Raw genomic sequence first — 22,261 nt, forward strand, 5'->3', positions numbered from 1 at the left:
TGGCATTGGGTTATATGATGCCAGTATAACATCTGGCATGTTATATGATGTTATATCATGCAATCCATGGTTGGTCTACAACCTTCTGGGTCACCTCCCCTGTGTTTGTGTATGTCTCTGTTCCTCTCTAGCCTAACTGTGAATATAATATATGAAGTATTTGTAAATTTATCAGAAACCTACCTAATGGATTGGATACATAGTTTTCATTAATTTAATAGAGTGTCTCTGAGAGTCAGATTCTGCATTTGGAAATTGTGCTTGTGACACGTGATCTAAATGCATTTATTGTCTTTGAGAGCACACAAAAACAAACACACTTGAGCCAGAAATCTCCCACTGTGGGGAAAGGTGGCTCTTTCAACCACAGATACTCCTCTGCACCTGACAGAGGAAAACACAGCGTAGCTACTGTCGTGGGTAGACGTGGCAACCAACTGCTTAGTTTCTTAAGATAATCATTTTTGCGAAGAGGTGTGCATGGCTGGATGTTACTTTGAAGTCAAGCACTGCGTGCATGAGAGAGAGAATAGAGGTATGCGAGTGTAGTTTTCAGATCTATATGGGTATACCTGTAGAGATCTGTGTACAACTATTAAATGTACCTATACACACACACGTATGAAAGCTGGTGCATTCAGGAAGTGGATTCCAAACTGGGAAATAAAACTCTTCCTTTATTCTCACAAAGGGGGACGAGTACAGATTCTGCAGTATTATTCCTGCTAGCAGACAGAGGCAGGCAGGGTGATTGACTGATCAATTGATTTTGACCACAGTAATGGCAGAGATTTTGCTATAATAACCAAAAATCACAAGTTGGGAGCATTATTGCACTCTTGAAGTAAATGTTTGCAACCCAAAGGTGATACTTTACAAATTTTATCTGAGTCCCTCCCACTATCACCATTACCACTCTTTTATACCTTTCAGTGGTGAAAAAAAACACCCAGAAAGTCAATACTACCACTGCCATTTCAGTTTACCTTGAATGAAAGTGCTGTCAGGTGACATTAGCAAAGGAATCACATGCACATACTTGAAAAGGTATGCTATTGTATGGCCCCATCATGAGCAGTTCAAACTAAAACGTGTGCCTTACATATATAAAATATAGACGCAAAAGATATACAGTAATATGACTCACTATCAGGTGCTGGAGGTCTCAGAAAGCAAAGCCAAGTGTCAGGGTAGAATTCTTTACTTTGCTTTCATTTTACTAATGGCATGTCCAAAGAGAGCAATATTAATCAGATATTAGCCTTTGTGCCAGCTTATGCCTAGAAACTTTTCAAACAAACTGATGTTTCATTCTACATTCAAAGAAGAAAAGTTTTAAGTGGGATCCACAGGTTTGATAGACCTAAATCCTCCAGAATCTTGTTCTTAGAGTCTAAAGCTTTTTTAAGAATCCTACCTTGCATAACTCTTCATGTAAAATAAAGGCTGTCATTTTTCATTTGCCTACTACCACGAACTCAGTGCCAACGTTTCCAAAACACTTTTTTTCTTCCCACAGTCACATACTGGCCTCTCCTCTCTCTGTCCATGTAATCTCCCTTCCCATCATCTCTGTTTCACCTTTTTGCCCTTACCACTATTCTCTTACCGCTCAAGTGGCTCAGAGTCTCCTATCTATTTTCCCAAACTGCTCTTTTTCTTCCTTTTAATAGCGCTTCTTTAACAAGTATTCATTATAGGCTGTGCTTTCTGTTCTTTTTCCTGTTTCTCTACACATCTCTGAAGGATTCTAACCCAGGCTACGCTGTATGAACTAACACACGTCGTCTCACAGTGAAACATATTCCAGCGTGTTGCATACTTAATTTGTGAAAATTCACAAGGTATGGAAAAAGTATAATGCCAAGGAAGTTTTTCACAGACTGCTCTGGCCAATAGTGCCTTTCAGAAAGACTCAAACCCAGCAGAAACCCCAACCTTCAAAAGCCTTAGCACATACTTGGAGCTTTCTCCCATTTCTGCAGCATGTGACATAATGGTTTACATTGAAAGGCCAACATACTTATCTTGGGATTTGACGATCTTCCTCAGTGTGGACTTCAGAATTTAAATGTTTCCATGCTCACTTATCTAACACTTTATTCTTTCTCACATTCCTGTTATTTATATGGGTGTGCAGTCAGAGTAGGTTAGCCAAAATCATTTATGGAAATGTATGCTGCTTAGTTTTCAGAAAGATTGTATTTCAGCTGTCCTTATTTCAGATAACAGCACACGGGCTATCATTTAAAGCTTGCAAATACTCAGAGAAATAGGGGTAACTTAGCTAGCTTTGGTAGTAAAGGTGGTATCTTTAGCACTGACTGCATAAATGTTACATGCGAGCGTGAAAACACATGTAGGTTTTGCAAAATATATAAGCATTTTCAAAAACCCTTGCATTTGAAAATACCAGACATTCTTTCTAAAGGGAAGCTTGAGTGACAGAGGGAGAAGCTGATTCCTAATCAGGTGCTGCCTGTACCCAAGCAGAGTAATCTAATTTGCAAGTAGGTGACCTATATGTCTGGACGTACCTGATTATTTATTCAACTAATCAAATTATATTGTGTCATTTGATGATAGGATGTACACGGTGCTGACACGATGTTATTTTTTGTCACCAGATAAGGGGAGTTGATCCTAATCTATATTACTTCTGTTAGTCATCAACTCTTACACCCAGACCTGCCAAGGGAAGCATGAAAGCATTTTGTGAAGTTCAATAGCACACATATCATTAAGTAATAGCAAAGATATGCATTGTTGAACAAAAAACCATCAGCGACCATCATAATTTTATCAACTTTTTCTACATACCAGTAGTTTAAGGGTGAGAACACCCTTCCACGCCTCTGCCACCAGCCAGGATGATGTACTTGCCCATTTCCACTTCTTCATTTTTTTCCTTGTGTCATCATCTAGTTTTAGGAAGAGACTGCCGCGTGTTAAACTGCATTTGCTGAGAAACCATGCCTCTTGTTATCCCCCAAAGCCTTGAAATCTTAAGAATACCTTCTGTTCCCCTGTGTGTACTTGTGATGCCTGTTTTATAATTAATTTCAAGTCGTGTGTCATAACCCGGACAAAAGGCTGTCTTTTTTTTTTTTCCTCCTTTTCTTTGATTGACTGATTTCATCCTCTAACAATATCTACTGCAAAGGTCAGCGAACAATTCTCTGAGATATCTGCTAGGGGTGGGGGGACCTGGAGGGGTCAGGAGGGGGGCGGGGGGGTGCGTGTGACCTGATGAGAGGCAGCAACTGAGGCCTCAGCAGATCTCGATATTTATCACATCCACACACACACCCCTTTTTTTTTTTCGGTGACCCAGTAGGTTATTTCAGTGGAGAGGAGGAGCAGGGAGAGAGGGTGCCGAGGACTTAGTGGGAAGGAGGAAAGCTTTTAAAATATGTCAGGACGAGCCGCTCACAGAGCGAGGGAAGCCTCCCCTGTGAGAAGGGGTGGGAGCGCGACGGCAGTAATTGCTGCCGTGTTGCTCCCCCGGCTGGGGGCTCTGCCCCCCGTACCGCGGGCAGAGGGGGCCCGGGGGCGGACAGGCAGCGCTGAAGCCGCCGGCTCTCGCTGCCGCCGTCACACACCCTGCGCCACGGCCGCGGGTGGGAGCTCCGCCGCCCCATCGCATGGCGGCCGCCTGCGCCCCCCCACCTCCCCTGGCCCCCTGGGGAACGGCCCGTGTGGCAGCGGCGGCCTCGCGGCCGCCCTGACCGGGGCTGCTGGCGGCGGGGAGCGAGGGGAGGCAAGGGGAAACCTGGCATACGGGGCGGGGGGCGAGGGGAGGCAGGGCGAAACCTGCCACACGGGGCAAAGCCGCCGGCGGCGGAGCGGGGCCCCGGGGAGCGCCCGCACCTCGGGGGGGGCCCGGCCCTGCCCCCGCCCCGCTCTCCCCAGAAGGTGCCCGCGGCCGCCAGCGCCTTCTGCCCGGAGCGGTCCCCCCTCGGGGCGGCTGGACGGAGTAAATACAACTTCAGCGGCCGCCTTCGCCCCCGTCCTCCCTCTGCCCGTGTCCACCTCCCCCCCCGCCGCCTCCCCTTCCCCCCTGAAAAGCGCAAACTTGCGCTGAAGCGGCGCCTCGGCTGGAGCGGGAGCCTTAAGCAGCCCATTAAATACGATCAACGTACCGTTCGCATGGAATTAAACCTTTCCCAGTCCTGATTGCTCCAAAGGGGAATCACGTCCTACCTCCCACCTTCCCAATCTTCATTCTCCCAGTGTACGCACGCTTGTAATTACTGGTGATTGTGCTAATGCAACCCTGAGCAAACGCATGCTGGTCCTGCGGAGAGGGAAGGCAAAGGAAGTACCGTTAATTTAAGGCAATATACATGTGGATTGTGCTTCTTTCTTTTCTACATCACCCTATAGATATTGCACGTTAAGCATCAACCCAAACATCAGCGGCTCGTTTCCTAGTCTCTTTTTTTTTCCGCCGTGGGGCGCTTTTTTTTTTTTTTTTTTGCCTCCTTCTTTCTTTTTTGTTTTGTAACGGATCACCAGGTGATCTGGAAATATATGACGGATGGCTCCGTGGACCGGCGAAACGAGAGAAAGTGAGAAGACGACTTGTTAGTCCCGACTCTAACCGAGGAAAACGCTGCCTGACATCACTCCTGCCGTGATTGCTTCTTACATAACTCTCTGTATCCATCGCAGAAAACCCTTCGCATGCGGGGGGGAGGGCGCCCGAGTATAATATCACGTCGGGCCTTCTCCGCACTTGATTCCCCTCCTTCGGGAGAGCGGGGCTTCAAAGCGTGATCATTAACTTTCGTGACCATCATCTGGTTCCTCTTGAAGGAGGCTGAACGGTCTTTTTCTTAACCTAATATACATTCTTTATTATTATTATTTGTTGAGATGACATTCCCTGTTCCGTTCGCCTCCGCCCCCGCGGCGTGCACACACACACACACTCACACACCGCTTTTCTTTTCATCATCAGCAAATAAAGATTAGGTGGGCAGATTATAGAAAGCGTTTTCAGTCTTGTGCTGATCTTTATTCCAGAGCCTTTGTGATGATATTGATGATGATGATGGTCAAGTGGACAGTTTGATTTTTGTGTTTGGAGCTAGTTATAAAGAATCAATATTATATCAAGGGGTAACTTTCGTGATAAAGGACTTTAACCACTCCAGCTATTCATCATAAGTCTGTAGCAAGCAGATAGGTCAAAAGAAATTATATTGCACTAAAGAGTGTGTCTTCTTATCTCTCCTATACCAGGGGAATAAGGGACAAGCCGATCGATACAGTAGCTGCTGTATACTTCTTGCAATTATCAATAGCTGATTTCGTCGTTTGAGGCCTGCATCTATTAATACAAACTAATAATAATCTTCTGAGCATATCTGTAGCCAAGGGGATGAAAGTTTTTATACTTGACGACACTATTTATATAGCTGGGGTTAGTGAACAATGTTACATCGTTTGTGTGTGTGTGTGGTATGCATGTATATATACATTTTAATATTCCTCTCACTTGTCATTTTCTGAAGCACACAGATTTTTGCAAAGGGACTAAAAGCACTGATTCTACATGCACGCTGTCTTCCCCCATGTACTTCCTGGAGTATGTGCTGACAGACATGCGTTGCAATACAAATAGAGTGTTTTAATATATACAGTACCTATGCACATCCATATGTGTGCATGACATGTATGTATGAGCTTAAATGTATGTTGCCTCCCCACAACTATGGGTATTAATAATATTCCACAAAGTATTTAAAATTGTTGGTTAAATTAATGTATCGTCTGTTAGGTTAAAGAACAGAAGTGGATGGTAACTGGAATTTGCTAAGTGTGAACATAAGCTTTTGTGTATATGAATCGATGTTTATTTAGATCCAAGCGTGGCATAAGGGGAAAAGTAACTTAAATGCTTAAGGCAAAACGTTTAGGCACGGTTGTGCTATAGCCTGGTTCTATAAATCTCATGGTGGGGCTACTTGCTTTGCACAAAAAAAAATTGTAATAGAAGAGAAACATCTTTATAATTGACATTTGACATGCTGTTTGGGTTAGGCTGTGGTAGACCAAGCACAGATTTCCCTCTGATGGAAACATTTATCATCGTGATTGCTGCAGAGTGGCAGGTGGTGTTATCAATTACCTCTTCTTACCAATAATAATATTAGTATGGTAATATCTTTGCTCGTGTGAGAACGAATTAGCGGTTAGTTGTTGCAGCTTTAAACAGACAAAATAGTGCTGGATTTAACCCCAGGGTCCTCAAACAAAAGTTGTTGTTGCAGAAAGGGGGTGGGAAGATGCTACTTCAGCTTGCCAGGAAGAGTAGGAGATGGTAGAAAATAAAGCCCAAATGATTGCACGCCCCTTCGGATAAAGTTGCTGAGCAAAATAATAACTATAAAGGACAGTAGATGGATTGGACGAAGCGTCAGATCCATCTTACCCGCATGCTGGTAACTTTGATGGGTTTAAGAACAGCAACCCTGTATGAAGCATAAGTGTAGACAGAACTACTTGTGCGCTCTTTGTAGAATCAATCTTGTAGATAAGCTTTCTGAAGGCTTTTATTAACCCTGAATAGGGGTAAAAATTAAAGCAAACGCGTAACTAGGTGTCCCACTAATGCAAAAAAATAAAGTACTAGTCGGTAAATAATATTATCAAGTAGGTAGAATAATAACGTGTCGCTTCTGACGATGAAAGCAACATCACAAAAGACGACGACAATTAACAAATTAGATTTAATTACGGAGAGAAAAACAACTTTTGCTTCCCACCACTAGTAAACTATTTTCGTGGACCCACCAGCCGCGGCGAGCGGGAAGGCAAGCGGATGCGGTTTGCGCCGGGACACGCGTAGCTGCCGGCCCCGCAGCTGCCGCGCACACGTGCGCGCTGCCGCGTCCCCCGCTCGCCTGCGCGCACCCACCTATGCGGGTGCGCAGACATTTATGCGGCTAAGCGATCCTCCCCCGCCTTCCCCGCCGCACTGGCCGTGCTTTTCGCAGTCCAACTTCGGCGAACGCGTAATTTTTTTTTTTTTTTTTTTCGCCCTCGAGTCAGGAAGATTAATTAAAAGGTCTGTGGAAAACTTTGCGGTGTAACCGGGAGCCAGGGGGGGCAAGAGCCGGAGGAGACGCGTATCGCTTCATAACTTTCCACTCGCCTCCCGAGCCCTCTGCCCTGTCAAGGTTTTCCACGCAGCGCGGGTAGAAAGTTTCCCCCGGCGACCTACCCTGTCCCCGGCGGCACGTTCCGGCGCTCCCCACCGCAGCCCGGGCGGGCGGTGGGCAGCGGCCGCCTCGCACCCTGCGGAGCCACCCCCGGGCACCGCGGCGGGTTTTTGCCTGCGAGAGAAAAAGCGGGAAGGAGAGCGGCGTAAGGGAAAAGAAAGCCATAAACCGTGCCACTCGGAACCCTAGAATATGTTAATGTCAAGAGATACAAATCTGGTAATTACGCCTGTCTTGCCTGTTGTGCTCTCCATTGTTCATTAAACATTAAAGACGGGATTATTTAATTTTCCACTTAAAGATCCTCTCGCGTTCCGCAAAATCATATTCATTTTCAATCATTTTACTTTTTTCAAAGGACAAAGTTTTGTTTTTATAATGCTGTCGATGAGCTGCCTTCCCCCCCGCCTCCATATCGCGCTATAGGAAAGATACCTTTAAACGCTCTTCAAGTAACCGTCTGCTGCTGGGGGAACTACCGGGCACTAAACAATAGAAAACGCCAAAGTTTAGGGGGAAAAAAAATGTTGCCTGAGCAACAGCAAGAAATCCTTTCAAAAGATGACTGGATGAAAATTGACACATTTCTGGTACTACTGGAGTTGGGGGAAAAAATGCCTGGGCGAGGTTAAAGTGCGTCCCCTCTCCTTCCGGACAAACATTTCCGTCACAGGGTGTAGCTGAGCTTCTTCACCTAAAGCAAGCCGGAGAAATGTACCTCTGCTTTTGAAGGAGAAGCCCTAACTCCAGCTCCCCACTCGCGACTGCGGTGCCGAGGGTTACTTGAACGCCCGCAGACGCTCGCTTTCACCTGCACTCTGCTCACAAAATCAGGCATCATAAACATACACATACACACACGTGTAGCGTGTTACTCGTGTGCGCCGGCTGCAATAAATCCCTACTTCTGACGGGGAAAAAAACCCACAACAAAACACAAAAAAAACCCAAACCAACAAACCATGCTCAATTAATGGGTTCGTCCCCTCCCACTTCATATTAGAAAATTACATCAGATTTCAGCCATCACGATCGTCTGCAGGTATTTTAAACGAGACACTTAATGCGACCAAACTTGCAGCGAGGATGGATGCACGCAGAGAAGATGCGTCAGAATTTATAGACAGTAAACAAGTTTTTTAATTATAAGGCGAGCAATCATTGCCAGGGGTCTCGTGTACACCTCTCGCTAAACGAAGGTCAGAAAAGTATACTCGTCTAATATCGAAAAGGCATTGATTTGGCGTTTCAGTGCTGTTTCCCTTAAGGGTCGTGCCCGTTCCTAACGAATACCTGCACCCCAGGAGTCGCTGGCGGTATGTGCACATCAGCGAACTATCCGGAGTGGCCTAAAACTGTCTCCTCTAACTTTATTTGGTTTGCCCACCGACATAAGAGCGGGGAATAAACCGAAAGCCCAGAGGCACGGTATCGCCGCGCAGCAGATAAAGCGAGCTATCAGCAGGGAAAGTTTACACAGAGGAGTCTCCCAAAGAAGCCGGGGTTAGTGTGTTTTGAGGACTAGGGCTGGATTACATGGGCTGGGGTGGGGGAATTAGGAGGAAATCCCTTTCACTGATCCCCGGCCCCGTACGCGGAGCTGCCCGCCGCCCTCCCGCCCCCGCGCCCGGCAGGGTGGGCTGCGCCTCCGCTCCGCCGAGCGCGGAGTGGGGCGAGGGGCGAGCAGCGCCCAGGGACCGTAAAACAACAATAAAAAAAGAAAAAGGGACAGTAAAAAAAAAAAGCACACAAAAACAGGAAAAAAAAACCAAACAAAAAAACAAAACAGCGGAGGGGGTAGCAGGGCCCGCTGGAGGAGCACCCGCGCCCCAAAAACCACCGCACAGGCACCCAACAGGCGCGAAGCCGCGCGTGGCCGGGCAGCGCGCGCCCTGCGGAGCCCCGCGCGGCGTGGGGCGGCGCGGCGGCCATCGACGACGGTGGGGTACATCCTAGCGGCGGGTCCCTGCCATGGGAGCAGGGCTGGCCGCGCTCCCCCCCGCCCAGGCGGAGGGGGGGGGGTCGGGCAGGGACGGCGACGGGAAGCGGCAACTGGCGGCGGCCGGGGCGCGGGAGCTGCTGTGGAGCGGCCGGGCCGCCCGCCTCCCCCTCGGGGGGCGGACGGGGCGGGAGGTGACGGCGAGGCGGCGGGACGGGACGGGGGGGCTCGGCCCGGCTCCGCGGCAACTTGAAATGCGGCGGAGGGGAAAGCGGCGGGGGGGGGGGGGGGGGGGGAAGTCTCTCTCTCTCCTCCTCCCCCCACTTTTGCAAAAAAAGGGGGGGGGCTGGGAGAAAAGCCGCTGTTGGGAAAGGCGTGCGGAGAAGAAGACTGGGAGGCGGCGGGGAGCTGCTCGAGCTGCGGGGCTGGGGCAGCCCCGGCGGCAGCCCCGGCAGCGCGGCACGGGAGGCGGAGGCGGAGGAGGAGAGTAGGAGGAGCTGCCGTGTGACCCGCACCGCTCCCAAACTTGAAAGTTTATCTGCCCGACAGCAGCGGCGGCCGCGGGCGCGCAGTGCGCCTCGGCGGGGAGCGGAGCAGCGGCCGGAGCAGCCGCCGGGCAGGGAGAGGCCGCCGGCGCCGCTGCGAGCGGGGCGCGGCAGGGGAGGGGGGGGTCACCTCTGCGACAGCAACAACAGTCACCCCCCCGCCAACCCCCCCCCCCCAAGCCTGGGAGAGGATCGATACTATTTGCTGGAGACGAAGGACTCGCTCATCGGCGCACACGCGAGACCGCTGTCATTAGCTAACCGGAGACACGAGTGAGCCGGGGAGGGGTGGGGGGGAGAGGGTGAGGAGTGTCACAAAAAGTCATTACAACCTGAGAGAGAGAGAGGGAGAAAGGGAAAAAAAAAAAACTTCCTACCAATGGACAACAGGAAGTGACCACCACCACCAACGGGGAGTCTCTGCTTGGAGAAAGAAGCTGCAAGACAAAGAAGAAGGAAGGAGAGGTGAAAGAGAAAACTGCCCAGGGTCTCCTGCGTGTGCGTGCGTGCGCTTTCGCGGGAGGAGAGAACAAAAGTCAGCCGGGAAGGGGAGGCAGAGAGCGAGCGACGGAAAAGGAGACAGGATGGAGGAAGAGCTAAAGACAAGCATGTGAAGATCAAGGGGAAAGAAGAGCAGACCAACACGCACGCACACCCGAAAAGAAAGGGAAGAAGGAAAAGCACACACAAAAGTTTCTTTTCCTCCTGGGAAGAAATTACTCACGCACACGGGAATCAGATGCCTCGCAGATCAACTTCTGGGGAAAGAGAGCGAGAGAGAAGAGGACGCAGAGTGATGTGAAGAAAGAAAAAAAAACCCAGAAAAGAAAGCAGAGCGAGCAGAAGCAAGCAAGGCAAAAGAAACCGAGAGCCCGGGGCGGGGGGGGGGGGAAGAGAGACAGACAGACAGAAAAGCGAAGATCGTGACCTCCCCCAACAAGTGAACCTTGCACATATGTTGTGTAAAGTGTGTGCAAAACACAGCCCTCCTGCGTGGTGCGTGTGTGTTTCGCCGCCGCCGCTGCCGCCGCCGCTGCCGGTGCCTCTCGCAGGCGGCGCTGCCGGTGCCGGGGAGACGCATCCTTTGGCGGAGCGAAGCGGCTAATTGCGGAGCCCCGTCCTTCATTTACATATGCAGCCTGAGTCCGCTGGAGCCGCGCCAATCCGCGCTCGCCCCCAGCACCATTAATCGCCATGCATTATTCACAATCATAATTACAGAGCCCCATGCGCGCTCCGCGCAGCCGCCCCAGCTCGCCGCGCACACCCCACCGCACCGCGCACACCCCGCCCGGCTAATCCCCCACTCGCTCACCCACTCACTCACGCACACTCCCGGCTTGGTTGGCTGGTTAGCGTAGCTTTTTTTTTTCTTTTTTCTTTTTTTTTTTGTTGGTTGCCTTTTCTGTTGTTGTTTGGTTGGTTTGTTTTGCAACTCGACTTTTATTTGCGAACAGTTATTTCCAGCCCCCACCCCCCCTTCCCTCCTTCCCAATTCCTCCCCCCTTTCCACCTCCACGTCGCTGATGCCTCTGCAAAAAGCAGAGTCAAGACGGCGCAGTTAGCAGCATGTCTCGTCGAAAGCAAGCGAAACCCCAGCACCTCAAATCGGACGAAGAGCTGCAAGCGGAGGTAGTTTCTGAGCACGGTAAGGGCTCCCGGCGCCTCTTTCTCCTTCTCTCTCTCTCTCTCTCTCTCCCCTTTTGTGAGTGTGTTTCGGATGGAGATAGGTGGATTTATGGTGATGGTGAACAGGGGAGCGCAATTACTCTGCAGCGGGAGAATGGGAATTGGAGCAGCTGGGGGAAGAGGCAGCGGGACTGAGAAGTTCGCAGTTTAGCCAAGTTTCTGCAGCCCACCCCCCGAGTAACCATCCTTCCCGGCAGCTCCCGAGCGCTCGGAGCGCGGCCGGGCTCGGCGGCGGGCTCGGCCCTCCCCTCCCTCCCTGCTCGCCCGGGCTCGGGCAGCTGCATGAGGGGCACCTCGGAGCAGCGCCTGCCTCCTTCTTCTCCTCCTCCTCCTCAGCCTTCTCTCCGCTGCGCTCCCGCTCTCTATTTTTGGGGCTACACCCTTTTTCTCCCACACACCCCCGGTGGAGGCTCGGGGCGGGCAGGAGCCATGTTCCCTTCGCCCCGCCGGCAGGAAAGTTGGGGCGGCCGGGGCCGGGGTGCTCTGCCCGGGGCTGCGGGCTCCGGGGGGTCCGGCGGGCCGGGGGCTGCCGGGCCCCGGGGCAGTCCCACCGCGGCCGGTGCTAGGGGGCTCCCCCCGGGCCGCCCCGGCGCAGGTTGCGAGAGGAGTGCGCGTTTCTGGGCAGCCCGCTTGGGCTTTGGGCCGCCCCGGCCGCTCCCCCCCGTTTGCCCCCGGCTGGCGGCGGGCAGGGGACCCCGGCAGGCGCGAGCAGGGCCGCTGGGGAGAGCGGGGGTAGCGGAGCAGGTTTCCTTCTTTTCGAGAAGGTTAGGCAGCGGCTTTTCGCCCTCCCTCTCCCCCCCGCCCCGCGCTGCCTTCCCCTCCTGGCTCTGCTGCCACTGTCACTGTCACCCGTGGTAGGTGACACGGAGTGCCACCACCGCCACCAGCCCCCGCCGCACCGGCGGCAGGCAGCGGGGAAGGGTGGTTTTGTCGCCCATCCGCCATTCTGCGCTCCCTCCCCACTGGCAGGCACAGGCACGCTTGCTTTTATGCATCTGGACTGCCCAGGCTGCTAGCAAACAAGTGTCCAAAGCTGGAGAGATTTGGGCTGTAATCACTCCTTGTTTCCACTTTGCTGTAATTTTTCTCGAGAAGAGGGATGCAGGGGTTTTTGTTCCTTTTTTATTTTTTTTTTTTTAATTTCCTTAGTAGTCCTTGGCATTGCAGTGTGCAAAGGCATGCCACGGCCCACTTTTCCTGGGCTAAGTTGAGAGCTTCCACTTGAAAGTGTTTCTTTTCCTCTTTGGATAGAGCCCGCTCCTTTCTTAGTTTCTCGCATAACCAAGTGGGATCCCCAATGTTCTCCGCTTTCTGTGTAGGCCCCTTGCTCTGCTGTTTTATCCCCCTTCTCCCTCCCTTCTAGAAGAAAAAAAGTCATTCTCCTGCTTCAAAAATACAATGACTTTTAAGTTGCATCAGTGGGGAGAGAAAGGCAGAGAAGTTGAAGCCTGAGGAGGATTTTGACTATTGTATCTGAACTTTACAGCCCTGAAGCTTAAGGCAGCGTGAATCCACTTCATCAGGTTAAAACATCTGTCAGACTGGCAAATCGTTAAGCCTCCTGCTCCTTCCCAGGGTACATGGGGAGCCAGGGAGTGAGTCCCACACTGTCCAGGGCTGCTAAGGGGGCTACCGCCACTGCCCCAGGAAAACCCACTTGGGTGTTGACAACAACAGTCACACAGAGAAATGCTTCCTTCTGTCACAGCGGAGGAGCAAAGCAGGGCATTTTCAAAATTTAGTGGGTTTTTTGTTTTGTTTTTCCTTAGGAAACAGTGGTTGTGTGAAATAAATGGAGGCAAGCAGGTGAGATTTAGTATTTTGATTATGTAAACAAGATTTGTTGAGCCCAGTCTCTGTTGGGGTGGGTTCTAAGGTCTGAGAATTTATCACTAGTATTGCAAAGTTTTACACGCTCTGAATCCATTTCAATACAGAAAAATAAAACCCCACTACTTCATTATGACACTCCTGGTGAGTTAATAAATTGAAAAAAAATGTTAAACTAGGTTTTTGTTTTGTTTTGTGAATCTTATCTATGTAGCCATGTCACCCGAGATTAGAACAAGAGATATGCTAAAAAGAAACGCTTGCATATGGTGGGTAGATTAAGGACAAAGAATCTTTTTGTCATGGAAATGTTTTTTTTTTTTTTCCCTTTTTTTGGGGGGTTTTGTTTTGTTTACTTCATCACATAGAATTTCTCACACTTGGTTTGTTTTGTATTGCCCTCAATGACTACATGATCAAATGAATGGATTTATTTCTGCCGAATGAGAAAGACAGTCTTTCCATCAAAAGGACTACATTGCATCCCAGTGAGGAATTTTAAAGCGTTATTATTGTGGTCCCTGAATAGCACAAAATCGGCTTTCACAGCAGCCCTAAAATGCAACAATGTAAATACTTTTCAGCCTTAGAAGGCTGTTATCAAAATGTGCTATGTTTCCTTTTATTAAAACATATTTTAATTAATAGAGTGAAACCCTCCGTAGTTAACAATTAACAAGCTGAAGTAGTGCAGTTGGTTTTGCACTTTCATTTGAGAAATGTGAACACGGTGGAGGCGGGATACACGAGTAAGCGGGCTATCTAGTGCACGCTAGTGCAGTGTAAATCATTTACACGTTCCTTATATTAGGAAGCCTAACGATCGCTATACTGAAGGCAATTTTATAGGCCAGGCATAATGAGCGCTCCAAGTCTCCTGAATTAAAACACTTCGTGTCAAGTCAGTATTCTTCGTTTCTGTTCACAGCTGTAATCAAGATATTGCTACAGTTCCTGAGCATATTTTGCAACAGGCCAAAAATAGTTTGCACAGTGCAAGAATATTTGTCGTTTTTAGAAAGCAAACTGTTTAAACAGTATTATTTGATACGTGTAGCCTTTTCACTGATTTGGCTGTTTATCTTCAAAGGTGGGAGTTGTTGTTAACACAAGATTAAGCAAATGAAGCTTATTATTTATTTGATGAAATCGGGTTTAATACCACCTCAAAATAGGTTTTATTAAGTGAAGCATTTAAAAATGAATGTCCCGTAGACGTAATCCTTAGAGTGGAGGGACATTCGCTATAACAGAGCCTGGCAGTTTGAGGAGCAGAATGGAAGGTAAACATTAGGCCGGATTTTAAGTTGACTGGTCTCACCATAACTTTCATGCTAACATTACCGCAGAAGTTTTAGAATCAGAACAAATAATTTTATAGCCAGCTTGGGCTACAGCATAACACAACTGCATTCAAACTGCATTCATGATGGTGAGAAACTGTTTGAAATCCGAACGTAATTGGCAATGTCATCAACTACAGATTTACTCTCAAAATAGTTTAAAATTATTTGTCGAAAGTGAAATGCTTAAAAATATGTTTTTTAATCATTTTGAAAAGAAGTGTTAACAAACAGCTGGTGATGATGTATTACTTGAATAATTGCACCGTAGAAGAGTGAACAAAAGATACTTATTAAAAAAAAACACTTTGAAGTTCCTAAGTTAGGAGATATGACGGAAATAATTTACAGAGAGCAGCAGAAGGATTCAAATAACCGCCTGTAGAACACAATAATCTCAGTTTCTCAGTAAATGTAAAGCATTGTAATAGCTGGAATTACATTTCTAATACACTTGCCTAATTCAACAGATTACAGATGAATCCGAATTATAGGTACAAAGGCACATGTTTAAAGTGCAATTATTTTTTATATTAAGCCATGGATATAGTATTTGTATTTTTAAAGTAAGGATAATAATTTGGGGGGGGGGTGTGTGGGTTTTTTTTTTTTTTTTTTGGTAATGCTGAAAAGTGATTCTTAAGAGTGTGCAAGTGAGGTTCTGGTAAGGGTGATGACAAACGATGCTTTGGACTTTCTCATGCGAAGTTCCTGGCAAAGATACATCATTGTTAATCTGAGCTGGAAGGGATACCTTATAGAGAACTGTGTAATGACAGTTTTCTAATGTGTCTTTTGCAGTAATTCTTTAAAATGTTGGACCTGTCCGTCCCCCCCCTTCAATACATACGACATAGTCTAAACTAATGGATCTTTTTCATCCTGGTGAAGTGGGACTGGGCTGTGTGGTTTTGAGCAGTTCATGGCTGCGCTGGGTGTTCTTCTGGAGTACGTACACAGACAGACACGCTCTGCTACAGCAACGACACAGTTCGCTATGGGCAGTCAGCTTCATGTGAGTGTGTTTGCTCTGTCTGCATATACGGAGGGTAAAAACACGTTTTGGAGGGACGTACGTACAAACTGGAGCTTATTCTACGTCAGTTAGACAGTGTTGCCTTTAAAACTCTATAAGTCGCAAGCAGCTGTCAGTAAACATAAAACTTAGGTGATTTTTGCAAATGTTTGTTCTGAGGCAACTGTAAGAGAAGGCTTTTTGTTTTGAAAAATAAAGCCAAATAAGTATTGCTATAAATTGTCCCGTTGATAAGAAACAGTAATCGAAACTTTTATATAAGTAGTTCTGCTATTACGGTGGAGACTTAACATTCAAACTAGGTAACATCTGTATTTGTAGAATTTCAAAAATATTCTTGCTGTTTTGAACTGTGCTAGCAGTAGGAAAATATTTGGAATAATAAGGAAACTACAACAATCAGCCAATTTCCTGATGTGTATACAATGATGAAAGTAGACAAAACTGGGTCAGATTTTATCTGGTGGTGCTGATCTTGAGGAATTCTTACCATCTCCTGAGGCAGACATTAAGGATCTTTTTTTTTTTCTTTTTTGGAGCAGGAGGGAGAAAATTTTGAAAGGTGTTGCTTTAAATTCTGTGTAGCTAAGCTATTAATATGCATACATTTAGCTGTTGAAAATTACTTCTCCTTGCCTAAGAATGAGGAAAAGATACAATTCAAAAAATGGGTGGCATTTAAATAAAAAGGTAAAGATATGTAAATTAATAATGAGCATTAGTGCAATTTCTGAAAAATAGTTTGAGTCCTGGGAAGATTTTCTGGATATCTTTCCTTCGTTTGATTTGTTGACTGCCAAGCCAGGAGAAGCATATCTGTTGATTATCCATCAGTCAGGACATGAGTCAATCACTTTTGCTGATAATAAACCAGGTCTGGCATGACATTAAAATAGTTACGTACTGGCACATTTTCCAAAATAAAGCATGTTAAAATAATTTCTTCTGTAATATTGCATTTGTAAAGTGAGAGTAATTTGCTGTATTTTTTTCCAGAGGAAGCATGAGTAAATCTAGTTCCAGCAGTAAATTTTTATTGAATTGTACATTTCAATGTAAAAGGCCAAAATCCTGTTTCCTTCACCCTCTTACAATTTCACACTGAATGTAGTGAAGGTTTTCCATTAATTAAAAAAAAAAAAGTGAATTTAGGCCAAAATACACTTTTAGGAGCTGGTTCAGTTATACTGCTGTTGGACATAGAGTACATTTCTTCTTATCAAGGAAAACCCCTTCAAAATCGGGAAAAACAGAAAAACAATTGTTTAAAAGGATGCTAGAAAACCATAATGAAACACATTTAAAAATGTGTTGAAAAAAGTTGGAAAGCAAAAGGATAGTGGACTAAAGAGCAGCGTCTTTAGTATTACCTTGCTGTAGTTAGGGCATACAAAGCGAGCACACTTGAACAATGTCTATTACGAAGTAAGAAAAATCTTTAAAAAGAGCCCTTCAGAAACGCTTATTGCCAGTTTCTAATACGGTTTTTCCCCCTGTTTCACCACTCCCCCTCCCTCCCCCGCCCCCCCCTCCCCCCCCCAATTTGGACCTTATCACTGGTTGAAATAGAAGCACCAAAAAAACTCCAAACTTCTGACAGAGAGCGAGGCACTCCGAAATACGTGGGAAGGCTGTTGACCTCCTCCAGGAGCCGCCGGGCGGCCAGGGTGGGTGCGTGGGGCACGGGTGGGTGCTGCGTGGGTGGGTGCCGCAGGAGCTCAGCCTGCAGCCGGGGAGGAGGTGGGATTGCGGAGTGCCAGAAAGCTTCCCCGGGACTCTCCCCGAGGGTGGGTAGTTAGAAGTGCTTTGACAAGGCTTGCTGATTTAACCTTTGCCTGCTTTGCCCTGCCAGGGGTGGCCACTAGATGTCAAGCTCATAATACAATTAGTACATCTGTGCAGTTGACCTTGGCAGCGCGGCTTACCACTGTTCTGTTAAGTGTTAACACTGAATTGGAGTGTTAACTAGAGATCCCTCTGAGTTTGAGACATGCTGTACAGCTTATCAAATGCCCATCTAGTTTAGCACAAGTGTTTACAGTTCTTAAAGAAGGAAAAGGGTTCCTTTTCGTGAAGCCCAGCATCTTGAGTTGCTTAAATTAACCCTGCAGGTGCCGCGGTGTTTTTATTTCAGTTAACCAAAACCTGCTCGCTATTCAGTGTTTCAGGAGATCCCTTCTACTGGTGCCATTTGATTATTTTACTTTATGATTCTGTTGATGTAGTAACATCCCCAAAGCTGGAAATGGTGACAGCTAACGGATTTGTTTAGGTCTTTATGCGCCTTGCTGTCCTGTGCGATACTGCCGTGTACGGAATGGTAAATGAGCGAAACGACTGAGCGGCACAACTAGCATCGAATCATTCCGGGTTTGCTCTTTCAAGCGCTCCTGCATGTGAGTAATTTTACTCAAAGGAGTAGTGCCATTGAGTCCAGTACTTGTAAGTTCAGTTTTGAGATGCTTAGGAGACGCAGGATTGGGTCCTTAGACTGGCTTCTCGTACTGTGAGCCTCCAAACTCAAATTTGTCGGCGTTTCTGTAGTTGGTCAGAGAGTGGCTGGCTTCATCCTGCAGGGTGCGAGATACACGTAGCTTAAGATGTAGTTAATGATGTATTTTTCAAAATAGGAAAGCTATGCAGAATCTAGTGTTCTGCTTCTTTCTTCTAGTTTGTTTGTTTTGGTTTTTTCATATCAGCTATGGAAGAATATTGACCTCGATTTTTTTTTTTTTTTTTTTTAGGATTCCAAATAAACTTAGTTCCTTCAAACATCAGCATATTTGCACACAAATTCTACACAACCCAAAATTAATGTATACATGCCATATACAGCCAACTGAATAGCTGTTTATATGATTTTGAAAAATGTAACGCAGGTCTTATTTAAGACGGTATCTTGCGCAAATATTCCAAACGATTTGTGAAGCTTGCATCTGTTCCACATCTGCGTACACGTAGAAAGGCACCAGTGTTTGAGATAACGAAGTGCTTCGCTGCACAGATTAGAAACTGCAAATGTTTTAAACAGAATACAGTTAGTGCCTGTGCCACAGGTGGCTGTTACTTAACAAATTCTGAGATTTAGGCTACTGAATAGATCAAACCGAGTGTGCCAGGTCAATACCGGTTTTTGCATAGCAAGAGTGCCCTCCACTGTTCAAATCCATACTAACAGCTTTTGTGGTCTGAGAAAAAGGACAGAAAATTTTTCTATTGAGTCTGGAATTTCTTCTACATTGTTAAACACAGTAGGGGTCTCTATTTGTCTCCTCCTGTTTCACAGCTTGGGCTCAGTATGTGATAATTCATCTTTCTTTATGGGATTCAAAGCTATCATAAAGAGTTAAAAAGAATTAATTTGCAAGAAAATAAACGTGTTCTGACAATTTAAGAAAACTCTTTAAAAGCTCCGTCAATTGTAAGAGTTGATAAAGCTAAGGAAAAAGCAGTACTGTTCTTCTTAAGGATCAATACGTTTTTACAAGGCTACTCTTTCCAAATGAATATAATTTTGAAAACAGATTTATGGATTTTTAAAAATACATTTTCTTACTTTATTTGAATTGTGCTTGGGGACAAATATGTTTTGTGTATTCTGATGATAAGAGTAGTAAATAATTGTCCTGTATCTGCGCACTATGCTCAGAGTTTTATTTATAATATTGCTTGTTTAAATATTAAAAACTGTTGTGAGCTGCACTTTGAAATGATTACTGGATTTGCATGTGAGCATTTTATACATCTGTCTTCATAGTTAGCAGACATTTTATCTTTAGCTGATGTTAACCAACACAGTTTTTTCTGAAACTTCTTCACAGTTCGTACATTGCTTCTCAGTGAAAGATCGGTGTGGGTTTTTTTCTCCCTGAGCTTCTCAGTGAAAGACCAGTGCTTTTTTTTTATTCCTGAAGGAAATTCCTACACTTACAAAATATTAATTAAGTGTTGATTATGCAGCTTTGAATGACTGAAGCTGAGTTAGAAGTAATAGCAATTCATACAACATATCTCTATGCTTTCACTTACATTATGGCATGTGGTCTAAAAAGAAGCTTCAAGAAATAGTTTACTGACACGTACGTTGGATTCCTCTACAAGACATGTTTGTTTGAATGCTTCAGGAAGGTATCAGCAATTTGAAATAGATGAAAGCCCAGAAAATGTTGATTCTCTTACCTGATTTTATTCAAGTGTCTTATGAATCCTACGTAATTTAAGGGTTCTACGATACAGCATAACAAAATGTAACAAAATACTGAATTGTCAGACAACATTTGACTGTAATAGTCCTTATTTAATATAATTGAAAAGGTGCTTTTCAGGCCATTTATATGGACAAAACTAGAAGTTATTTGAGTTGAGTCCAAATGAAAAGATTCTGGAGCAAAGATGGAACACAGTGGAGTGGGTTGGGGCTTTTTCCCGAGTGGAAGCAGTTAGTCCTAAGGAAGGTGGCATTTAATAAACAGCACACGTTTTCAGAATTAACCTGACTAGAATGCGATGTTTAATTTCGGTCCGTTTCACAAAAGTAGGCGGCAGCGTTTTTGAAGCATCGTCCACGCCTGATGTTTTCCCTTGCGCATCACGCGCGAGACTGGCCTCCCGAGGCAGAGCGGAAAGACAGGCGCCTGCGGCAGAAGCTCCCAACGGGTCAAGCCAGGTGTACAAATCCTGCAGGCGCGTAGTCAGAGGCCGTGGCGACTGACGTTTCCTGACGGCACCCTTTCGGCCCTCTCCCCTCCTCTCGGCCGGCGGGGGAGCAGGCCCACGCCGTCCTGCCCGCAGCCGCGCCTCGCTCCGGCCGCGCAGCGCCGGGCGGGCGGGCGCGGGTCGGGGCGGCAGAGCGAAGCCAGCCCCGAGGCGTCCCCCCCCTTGCGCCCCCCGCCCCGAGTCGGCGGAGCACCCCCAGCAGCTTCAGGTGTCGCCGTCCCAAAGTGACTTTCTCAGAATGCCTTCGTCTGAATTTTGGTGGGCTGATAGTGGGGCCGGACCCCGGCGGCGCACGGTGACAGGGCTCTGCTGGAGCTACCGGCTCCCCTGCGGGTCGAGAGCCGCTCCGGAGCTCGCCCCGGGTACCGTTTGAGAGGTGTTGCCCGCGGTTTTTCCACCTGTTTTCACAGGGTAAGCTTTATGTGCTGTAATCCATCTTGCATCCCGCAGCAGCTTCAGATTAGTCTGTTAGCTGTTCGACTGCTAATGAGAAAAAGAAAATAACTGAGAGGTTATTAGTGGCCGAGATCCCGACTGCTTGACAAAACTGCCATTCAACACCTTTTGTGTAAGTAAGAACTGCAAAATTCAACCCGTGTCTGTAAGATTAAGCAAGTGCGCGATTAATTCCCCCAAAGTCCTTGCAAATTTTTACTGCAACCACATTCTCCCTGTAATAATAAAAATGGTGGTTTCTCTTCAGGCAAAATAAAAAAAAGATGAAATTCTTCAGCACTTAATGGATTTAATCACTTTGTAACAAATCAGAAAATGAAAGCAATCTATGAAACGTAAGGAAACATAGCCAAATGCTATGTTTTCCTGTAATAGGCATAAGCTGTAACTAAAAGCAAAAAACAATTTTTAGCTTAATATTTTAACAGTTAAAAATTTTAATAATCTGGCGTAATGATAAGATTTTTTTATTGCTATCTGTTATTCATGAAGTGGTCGAGTTTTAACAAACAACAAAAATAAGCTTTCATGTGGAGGCATATGCATTTAAGTTTTATTCCCTGTTGAAGTCGGTGAGGACTTACACTTCAAAAGCAACAATAAATATAGTGCCTTAGTGCTTTCGTATTAATAGGTACTACTGAAAGGGATGTTAAAAACCTCATTTGTGAAATACTGGGAAAATGTCTGTTTCTCCAATGCACACACACACACACACATATATATATTAAAAAATATTTATCAGTCATTATTTTCAGTCTTGCTTTTTTACCCCCTGGAGTGCTTGTTTGGGGCAAGACCACAAAGCCTGCTGTTTGCATGACCAGTTCATACTCTTTCAAGCCCATTAATTTCAGTGGTGTTTCTAATGTGAGTAAAGGCTACTCATTTGAGTAGGAGTTTTTGGATTGAGCCCATAGTCTGTCATTCTGTGAAGCGTCTTAGCAGCCTCAGTGTGCCGTGCGGGGAATGTACCATCACTGATGGCAAAGCCGTGTTTACTTCGGTGCCATCTGTGTCACCTGCTTGCTTACCAGTCCAAGAAGGCGAAGCTTTGAGAGACGTTTAGCTTGCCTGATTTCTTCAGAAATGCTAAAATAATTTATCCTAAACGGAAAATGCTGTGGTGAGGTTCTTTGTATGTCTACTTTGAAGTTGATTTGTGGGAAGAAAACCCCTAACGACTCTCTAGCCTTGTTCTCAACAATATTTTTCAAAAGCAGTCCTTGAATATTTCAAAACAGATGATGAGATGAATGTACTTGGATTGGTCATTTGAAAAGTGTTCTCTTTTTTAGGCATAGGAGTTGAGGGAAGGAGGAATGCAAAACAGAACTGTAGGTCCCCAGTTAGTATCCCGGTCCCTTTTAAAAGAGCACAAAACTAGCCATTTATTTCATTGAGAACAGAGCTGAGTGGTCATCACCCAAGAAATACCTGTACTGCCGCATTCCGCTTGTACTTTTTCACAAGTTGTA

General features: G+C 46.4%; 1 protein-coding gene across 2 annotated transcripts in view; it reads left to right on the plus strand.

The window, feature by feature from the left end:
- Positions 1 to 10,317: 10,317 nt before the first annotated feature.
- Positions 10,318 to 22,261, plus strand: part of SALL3 (spalt like transcription factor 3) — a gene marked incomplete at its 3' end in the record, with an annotated part of 20,663 nt that continues 8,719 nt past the window's right edge. For both annotated transcript variants that reach the window (XM_081996356.1, XM_081996357.1), the window contains exon 1: positions 10,318 to 11,361. In XM_081996356.1, coding sequence (XP_081852482.1) covers positions 11,283 to 11,361 — 79 coding nt within the window. In that variant the 5' untranslated portion in view covers positions 10,318 to 11,282. The remainder of the gene's footprint in view (positions 11,362 to 22,261) is intronic.

The sequence above is a fragment of the Phaethon aethereus genome (assembly GCF_964289735.1).
Source record: "Phaethon aethereus genome assembly, chromosome: 2".
NCBI lineage: Eukaryota > Metazoa > Chordata > Aves > Phaethontiformes > Phaethontidae > Phaethon > Phaethon aethereus.